This window comes from Marmota flaviventris, chromosome 3 (assembly GCF_047511675.1).
Source record: "Marmota flaviventris isolate mMarFla1 chromosome 3, mMarFla1.hap1, whole genome shotgun sequence".
NCBI classification, from domain to species: domain Eukaryota; kingdom Metazoa; phylum Chordata; class Mammalia; order Rodentia; family Sciuridae; genus Marmota; species Marmota flaviventris.
In genome coordinates this window covers 59,815,266-59,825,039 of record NC_092500.1, presented here as the reverse complement: position 1 = coordinate 59,825,039, position 9,774 = coordinate 59,815,266, and the positions used below count along the sequence as shown (strand labels likewise).

General features: G+C 41.4%; 1 protein-coding gene across 1 annotated transcript; it reads left to right on the top strand.

Moving 5' to 3' along the window:
* The first annotated feature begins 3,244 nt into the window (after positions 1-3,244).
* On the top strand, positions 3,245-5,658 carry Rps26 (ribosomal protein S26). Its single transcript, XM_027926921.2, has 4 exons — positions 3,245-3,349; positions 3,594-3,771; positions 4,806-4,936; positions 5,554-5,658. The coding sequence occupies exons 1-4, from the start codon at positions 3,347-3,349 to the stop codon at positions 5,587-5,589; spliced, it is 348 nt and encodes a 115-aa protein (XP_027782722.1). The 5' UTR covers positions 3,245-3,346; the 3' UTR covers positions 5,590-5,658.
* Positions 5,659-9,774: the final 4,116 nt, after the last annotated feature.

The window sequence follows — 9,774 nt, the reverse complement described above, 5'->3', positions numbered from 1 at the left end:
ACAGTTTTGGAGGTGAAAAAGATTGAGAGTAAATCAGACCAGAGAGCTCAAGTTGTTGCTACAGAACAGGGAAAATTTCAGCCTAGGATGAGAAGTGGAGGAAATTTTCCTATAAGTATCTTCAGGATATGAAAATCTGACTTGCCTATCTATTCAAAGCAGAGATTCATCAAACCTTTGTAGAGTACCTACTATGTGCAAAACACATTACATGCCTAGGGAGATGTAAGTTACGATAACACGAATGATGATAATGATAGGATCCACCACTTCAGCGTCTCATAATTCCCAAGCACTGTACAAAGTCATCTTTCTTTTTCCCCCTGGTGCTGGGTATTGAACCCAGGGGCACTTTATCACTGAGCTACATCTCCATCCCTTTTTATTTTTTATTTTGAGACACAGTCTCACCAAATTGCTTAGGTCCTCACTAAGTTGCTGAGGCTGATCTCGAATTTGTAATCCTTCTGTCTCAGCCTTTTGAGCTACTGGGATTACAGGCATGTGCCACCATACCCGGTCCAAGTCTTTATTTAACTGGAGAAATATCTGCATAAGAATAATCACAATTATTGGTGAAAAATAAAAGACAAAGAGAGATTAAAATAATTTGTTCAAAGCTAATCAGCCAATAAGTAAAAGGCAGCATTTGAACCCAAGAATATGTAAGTCTAAAGCCTGCCTATGCCTTTATGACAGTGAAACCTTCAGGCAACAAAAACCCAAAGAAAAACAAAGTAGAAAAATCAACTTCATTATGTCTTAAGTGTTAACTATTTTCTATACCTTTTATTCTAAACTTGTTTTTACTCTGATCTATCTCACTGCTATGATACTACAATGAAGTAAAAATTGGAGACACTCCTATCTAAAATCGATTATTTACTATGTCTCATTGAAAATAACATATTCAAAGTTAAAAGAAAAAATGTATATAGTTGCTTCCGCCTAAAACCAAAAATTAGAAAATAGATTTTAGCCCCAATAAAGTGGGTTAAGGTTAAATGAAATGTTGTTGGAGAGAGAGTGAATCTGCTGTGTTCAGAATTTAGAATGACATATGAATAAATGTTTGGTTTCTATCTATTCCATCTTGGGCTCAAATGCCACCCAAAGAGGCTCACTTGCCACCAGTTCACAAATCATGCTCTAGAGCAGTTTTTCAAGTGGCCTGTATTCTAAGAGTGTCCTTAACTTTGGAGCTACTAGGTGGTTGCAGGATAGCCTCTCCTGCTCAAGGCGCAAGCCTTCTGATGGCTCTTCAAAGGGAGCTGAAAATGTGTGAGGGAAGGAGGTGTGGATTTTTATTATTTATTTATTTATTTGTAGTAATGGAGATCCAACCCAGGGGCACTTTACCCCTGAAAACATCCCCAGCAGGTCCCCTTCTCTTTTTTTTTTTTGTACCAGGGTTTGAACCCAGTGGCTCTCAACCACTGAGCCACATCCCCAGCCCTTTTTGTGTTTTATTTTAAAACAGGGTCTCTCCAAGTTGCTTAGGGCCTCCCTAAATTGCTGAGGCTGGCTTTGAACTTGCAATCCTCCTCCTGCCTCAGCCTCCCAAGGTGTTGGAATTACAGGCATGCATAATACCTTTATTTTTAAAAATTTATTTATATGAGGTGCTGAGGAATGAACCCAGCGCCTCACACATACCAGGCAGGCACTCCACCACTGAACTACAACCCCAGCTCCCCACCCCATTACCACAATTTTATTTTGAGACAGGGTCTCACTATATTGCCCAGGTTGATCTACAAGCTGTTATCTTCCTGTTTCAGCCTTTTGTTTTTGTTGTTGCTATGCTGGGCATCCAACCCAGGGCCTCCAGAATGCTAGGCAAGCACTCTACCATTGAACTACACCAAGGAATAGCGAAATCACCTTTGTAGGTCTTGGTCAGCATTTATTAAAATAAAATAGAGAACAAAACATACCAGTGCGCCTTATGTCATAAGGGTGTTATTTCATGAGGCTTGTATATGTGTATATTTGGATTTATGTTTGGGTACCAATGAGAAATGCATTTCTGCCATGTGTCCGGGTCAAAAATATGAAAAATCTCTGACCCACCCTTTACCTGCACTCATTTGTTTGCTAGTTGAGACAGCATAATACAGTGGCACCAATACACCTCTTACTAGCTCTGTGTATTCTGAACAAGTTGTCTAGTCATTTTGCACTTCAAATTTTCGAACTTTAAAGTGATGATAATAATAGTGCCTAACTTATAGACTTATTGAGGTTAAATGGGTTAATATTTACAAAGAGCTACTACAATTCATGGCACTGTGCTAAAAAGATCCAAGGATTAAAAGGGCGGATAAGAAACAGTTCTAGATCGGGTGCAGCGAAGCACACCTATAATCCCTAGAGAGGCTGAGGCAGGAGAATCCTGAGTTCAAAGCCAGTTTTGGCAATTTAGCGAGGCCCTAAACAACTCAGTTAGACATGTCTCTAAATAAAATATAAAAAGGATTGGGGATGTGGCTCAGTGTTTAAGTGCCCCTGGGTTCAATCCCAAGTATCAAAAAAGAAACAGTTTCAGCACAAATGTTCTAGTTCATTGTCTCGCATTTCGGTCTTTTTATTCACAAAATGTTGTTTCCTTTAAGGTCTTCCACTTCGTAATTCTATGTCTTGTGGCAGGACAGAGAAAAGAAATATGAGGGGCCGGGACTGGTGACACAAACCTGTAATCCCAGACATTCGGGAGCTTGAGGCAGGAGAATTCCAAATTTGAAGCTAGCCTCAGCACTTTAGCGAGGCCCTAATCAACTTAGTAAGACCCTGTCTCAAAATTTTAAAAAAGGGATGGTGAGGTGGCTCAGCAAAGCACCCCTGGGTTAAATGACCGTGCCAATAAAAAAGAAGAACAACAAGAAAAAAGAAACGCGTGCAGCGACACTTGCGGCCTAAGGACGTGGGGCCGAGACCTCTGAGCTTTGTACTACAATTTCCAACACACATCTCTCCTCCTCTGCCCTCTAATTGGAAGAGCGTTTTAGGGCCTAGCACCGGGAGGAAGTTGATCTTAGCGACGCATGACGCAAATTTACAACTTCCGGCCTACGGTGTCGCGATGTTTCTCGCGAAACCTATAACACTAATTTTCTTCCGCCAGCAGGCTAAGTAGTCCCAAAGGTAACTTGTTCCATGCATAAATAAACCCTAGGAACCTCTGTCTCCTCTGGGTTTCTTTGGAAACGCTAAGTAATCAAGAAATTTTTGGAAGTGGTTTTCCGTTCTTGATACTACGGGTTTTCCCCACGTGAGCGTAGGGATCTTGCGCTATATAAGAGGTCCGGCCGGATGTCACGTCCTCTCTCGGGTCCTCGCTTCCAAGATGGTGAGTTCTGGCGCGTGGTGAGCGTGGGATTCCGGGTGGAGGCTGAAAGGAGCAGATTTGGGGTTTGTGGGGAATTGAGAGCCAGTGCCATGGTGGAGGAGAGACGTGTGATTTTGGATTTAGAAATTCGAGAAACCTGAGTGGCGCCTTTTTAGGCTGCCGGCACGAAATGGAACCCGTAGATGGCTGACTCTGGTTGAGTTCCACCCTCTTAATTCCTAATGGGATCTCTTTCCTGATACAGACCAAAAAAAGAAGGAATAATGGTCGTGCGAAAAAGGGCCGCGGGCATGTGCAGCCTATTCGTTGCACGAACTGTGCCAGGTGCGTGCCCAAGGACAAGGCCATTAAGAAGTTCGTCATTCGAAACATCGTGGAGGCCGCAGCCGTCAGGGACATTTCCGAAGCAAGTGTTTTCGACGGTAAGTGAGCCACTGGAGCTAATTGTGTAAGGGTCTAGTACCTGAACTTATCCCCCGACCTCGCGCTTTTGCAGACTCTGTTGGCGCATTTCTGGAGTATTCTAGACAATTTCTTTAAGGTTGTTGGTAAAAGAGAATGGTATATTTGTTCTCGTTTTTGGCTTGAAGCATAGTATGCCTTTTTGTGATAGTGCCCTAGCTTTACTCCGAGGTTTACATCATGTGACTGCCTGTATTTCCAGAAACTCTTCTGTAGACAAACCTAGTGAACGTAACAATTTTTAAATTAGCGAAGAGCATCTAAATGCTTGTAGAAAAGTACACATGAGTCAGAGTTTCACGAAGATTTATTTAAAGAATGGAAGCAGGCTAGGTGGGGTGGTCCTGGCCTCCAAGCGACCCCGAGGACAGAGGCAAGAGGAGGCTAAGTTAATGACCAGTTTGGGTAATTTTCAGATTTTTTAAAAAGGCTGGGGATTTAGCTCATCGGTATAGGGGAGTAGGGAATGGGATGAAAGAAGACTAGTTTTTATAGTGATGTAACTTTTTTTTCTCAAATTACTTTCTTAGGCAACAAGAAGGGGGCCAGCTTTAGAACTGATAAAGCTGTTGAAGGAACTGGACTCTGGGTTTATTACTTGTAAACAGGATGTGATTTTGGTTCCCATGGTGTCAAGATGGGTTTGGAGGGGATATTGTTATTCATTTGTGAAACTGACAGTTATGCTTTTAGGTGTCAGAGCTGAACAGTTTTGGAAGTAACAAAGTTTCATGGATGTGTCTGACATATGCTTTGATACTTGTTTTGCTTTGTTTAGTACTGTGGATTTAACCTGGGGTACTCCACCACAGAGCTAAATCTCCAGTGAACTTGTGATCCTCCTGCCTTAGGCTTCCAAGTTGCTGGGGTTACAGGTGTAGGCCACCGTGCTTGACTATAGGTTTAGTTTTGACTGATAGAATGAACAAGAAAGAATAATATAAGGTGGGTATATGATACCTAATAATGTTTTTCCCTCCTCCCCTATTGTCAGCTTATGTGCTTCCCAAGCTGTATGTGAAGCTGCATTACTGTGTGAGTTGTGCCATTCACAGCAAGGTAGTCAGGAATCGATCTCGTGAAGCCCGGAAGGACCGGACACCCCCACCTCGTTTTAGACCTGCTGTGAGTATTTTAAAAGAAGTATGTGTACATTTGAGGAGTTATGGATAAAAATATAAGTGAGGGCCAGAGAAATATCAAATTAAGATCTTTTGTGGTAGGGCAGGTGGGACCCACACCTAAAACTCATAAAAGGGCATAGATACTTCTTAGGAGTTTTTTGGGTTGAATAGTGTATTCTCCTTCCATATTTACCAACTGTTTATGTGGGGATTTTGGTTATTGTTGTCATTGTTTTGTTGTTATGTTTTTGTTCTGGGGAAGGAACCTGAGGCCTTGTACATGGTAAGCAAGTGCTTAGCCACTGAACTGTATTCTAATTTCAGATCCATGTTTTTGGTTGGTTTGTTTGTTTTGTGTTTTTTTTTTTTTTTTTGCAGGGTTGGGGGTGCCGGGGATTGAGCTCAGGGGCACTTGGCCACTGAACCATATCCCCAGCCCCATTTTGTATTTTATTTAGAGACAGGGTCTCAGAGTTGCTTGGCACCTTGCCATTTGCTGAGGCTGGCTTTGAACTTGCAATCCTCCTGCCTCAGCCTCCCCAGCCACTGGGATTACAAGTGTGTGCCACCAGATTCATGGTTTTTGATTGATTTTTTTTTTTTTCCCCCCCCTTTCAGGGTGCTGCCCCACGACCTCCACCAAAGCCCATGTAAGGAACTGCATCCTTAATGAGTGAAGAAAATCTATCTTCTGGAAAAAAATAAAATGGAAATTATAATTCATATTGCATGTTGAGTGTATCTGTAGGCTTTGTGTATGTGTGTTTATGCTGTGTATTCAAGTACCACAGTTTTCATAGGGAACCTTAATTTTTAATTCTTTTGTATTGAGTACTTGGTCTTGATAATTTTGCATAGCTGTGTGGAACATGGAGATTTAAACCATGTTAGATTTTTTTTATATATATATGAATATTAGGTTAATTCAGCCTGTACAAGTTTAAGTTGGCACCCTAAAATTGAGGAAGCAGCTGGGAGTTTAGCATGTATAAGGCCCTAGGTTTGGTTTGATTCTTCGATGCCTATCTAGAAGGCTGATTTCAGTGATTTCGTGAACCCTGTCTCAATAAAAAATCTATGTGGAGCTTAGCACTAGAGTGTCCCTGGGTTCAAATTCCCAGAACTGGGGGGGGGGGGGAGGAACAGATGTTAATAATCCCTAGTGGGGGGACTATTTATTTGGAAACTTATGACAAATAGCTTCAAAGAAACTTGTGAAAAATCACCAGGCATGGTGGTGATCAATTCTGTGATTAATTCAGTGATTAAATCACTGTTAATTTCAGTGATTTGGGAAGCTGAGGTCGATAACAATTTCAGGCCAACATGGCCTGTCTCAATTGGTTGGGGGTGCTTGCCTTACATGCACAAAGCCCTGGGTTCAGTCCCCAGCACTACACACACCAAGAAAAAATGGTTGGGGGTGTAGCACAATGGTAGTGATCTATAGGTTAAATCCTCAGTACTACATACAAATTTTTTTAAAGGGCTGGGGTTGTGGCTCAGTGGTAGAACGCTCACCTCACACGGGAGAGATCCTGGGTTCTATCCTCAGCACCACATAAAAAAAAGTAAACAAAGATTGTGTCGTGCTGGGGATGTGGCTAAAGCAGTAGCACGCTCACTTGGAATGCGTGGAGCATTCGATCCTCAAAATAAAGGTATTTTGTCCACCTAAAACTAAAAAATATTTTTTAAAAAAAATATTATGTCCATGTATAACTAAAAAAAAATTTTTTTTAAAAACCCAGCTAAATTGCTGAGACTGGTCTTGAATATGGGATCCTCCTGTCTCAGCCTTCCAAACTACTGGTATTACAGGTGTGTGCCATACACTCAGTTTAGATAGCTTTTTAAATTAAAACTAGCCAGGAAGGTATGTATCTAATCCCAATGACTTGGGAGACTAAGGCTAGAGGATGGCAGGTTTGAGTCTGGCTTCAGTAATTTAGCAAGACCTTGTCTCAAAAAATGAAATGATTGTAGCTCAGTAACAACCAAAGGTATCCTGAAAGTGTCCCTAGGAAACTGAGCTGTGAACTCATGAAGTCAGGGACAGTGTCCAGTTGGTCAGTTACATTGCTTGATGTACAGCCAGTGCTTACCATTTGTGGATGAATAAGTATGCTCAGCCTATGAAATAATCTATGAATGAGAATCACTTGTACCATTTGAACAAAATGCAGTCCTAAAGCCACACCTCCCCAAAGCATTATTCAGATTAGAGTCCAGGAATCTGCATTTTTAACAGCAATCCAAGTGACTGCTGAAATTGGTCTATAAATTATATTTTGAGAAATATTTGGGTCTTTTGAGTTTTTTGGGGTTTGGTTTGGCTTTTTTTTTTTTTTTTTGTGATACTGAGGATTGAACCTAGGGGTACTCTACCACTGAATGGTTTTAACTTTTCACTATGAGGGTTTTGCTGAATTGCCAAATCAGGCTTTGAACAAATTTCCCACCAAATTTCAGCCTAGTGCTGAAGGTACAGGCACATACCACCACCATGTCTGGCTGTTAACTTTGAAAAATATTAAGCAATTATACTAGAGAAAAAGACATGGTACTATTTCAGTCATGATTGATGGGTAGTTCAAGCTCAATTAAGGAAGATGCTGGAAAAAGGGGTTAGGGAACATTCAGTATGGGAGCACTTGCCTAATATGCTAGGCCCCGTCTTCAATCCCCCCCAAATAGGGGGGACAAATAAGGTGGGGACAAATAAGGGTGACAGAGGGTAACTCAGAAGGCACAAAATGCAAGAGATGTGAAGCTATCTATAGTGAAAATAAGTCCCCAGCTACCTAGAAGGCAAATGCATAACTACTTTCAAATATACTTAGCACACTTTCATCTTGCTTTCCTTTTTTTTTTTTGTTTTGGTGGGGGGGAGATACAAGGGGTTGAACCCAGGGGCACTGAGCCACATCCCCAGCCCTGTTTTGTATTTAAGTAGAGACAGGGTCTCACTGATGTTGCTTAGTACCTCGCTTTTGCTGAGGCTGTCTTTGAACTCTGCCATCCACCTGTCTCTGCCTCCTGAAACACTAGGATTACAGTTATGTAACACTATATCCAGCTTGCTTTCCTTTTTTTGAAGAAGTTTTTGAAAGTATATAATGAAGCTGGCATGGTAATGTTGTCTGTAATCCCAACAACCTGGAAAGCTGAAGCAACAGAATGGCAAATTCAAGGCCAGCCTCAGAAACCTAATGACCCTGTCAAAAACAACAAAAAAGCCAGGCGCTATGGTTCTGACTCAGTGATAGAGCACTTGCCTAGCATGTGTGAGGCACTGGGTTCGATCCTCAGAACCACATAAAAATAAATAAAAGTATTGTGTCGATTTACAACTAAAAAAGATTTTTCCACTATTGTCATGTATGTAAAAAATAAATAAAAGTATTTTTAAAAGGACAGGTGTGGGAGCTGGGGTTGAGGCTCAGCTCTAGAGCGCTCGCCTAGCCCTGGGTTCGATCCTCAGCACCACATAAAAATAAATAAAATAAAGCTATTGTGTCCAACTACAACTAAAAAATAAAAGGGAGGCATGGTGGAGCACACCTGTAATCCTAGCAGCTCTGGAGGCCAAGGCAAGATAGCAAATTAAAGACCAGCCTCAGCAACTCCAACCCTGTCTCAAAAATTGAAAAAGGCTGAGAATGTAGCTCAGTGATAAACACACCTGGGTTAAATCCCCAGTACCAAAAAGAAAATTGGATGGAATGTCTCCTTAAGATACATTATCCTAAATTGTGACTGTAAGAGAGGGAGGAAAAAACTCTGGAGACATCTTTTTAAAAGAACTTAGCTGAAAAAGGAAGGAGGGAAATAGGGCCATGCTGGAAGGATAAGTGGGATGAAGTAGCTGGGAGAAGAGGGATTTTATAAAATGGTAGAAATAGCATGTTTGCTGGAGATTGGAAAAATAAACTAGACAAGTATGTAATATAGAAGACAAAAGCATGTCCTTAAATAGTCAAGAAATATGGATGGAATCTTAGTACTCAGAAAGGTTGGCCTTGTATACAGGTGTGGACAGTTTATCTATAAAAGCAAGAGAGAAGATGGAATATATAGTCCAAATGTAGATGGGTTGTTTGCTACTTCTGTTTCTCAGTGAAGTAGGAGTTAAGGTTTATCAGCTGAGAATGAGGATACATGGTGGAGTTGGTGGTTTCAGGAGAGTAAGAACAGAAAAGCCATCTGGAGAGTGCATGGGTAAGCGGCTCAGGAAGCATGGTGAGCTACACACTCCTGGTGGGCCAATGGGAATGGAGTGATACCCAACAAGCACTTGAAGTTAGAGGACAGGTATTTAAAGTGAGCCCAGTTGGCATAGTCAAGTACTTTTTACCAGCTCTCCTTACAGATACAAACCCAAAGTAGATGGAGAATTGGATTTAACCCAAACTGTGAGTTACAAAATGAGTAACTAACCCTAAACCTAATTCTAAAAAGAAATTGAAGGTAGTGTCAAGGGAGCAATTACAATGACTGACCATGAAAGTTAAAGTGCATGAGGAGGAAAAGATAGGATTAGGGGTGGGGGGCAAGGTAAGGGAGGTATGATGTCCAATGAAAATGGTGGTATATGATTAATAGGTTCAAGTTTTGGTTGGTATTAGGACTTTCAAGATGGTGAAAATAAAAGGCCAGGAGCTGGAGTTATAGCTCAGTCTATGATAGAGCACTTGCCTAACATGCAAGGCCCTGGATTCAACAAGCAGCAAAAAAAAAAAAAGTTCAGAGATGGGATGTTTGCAAATGAAACTATGAAGGGCTGGGGATATAGCTCAGTTTTGTAGAGTGCTTGCCTTGAATGCATGGGGCTCTGGA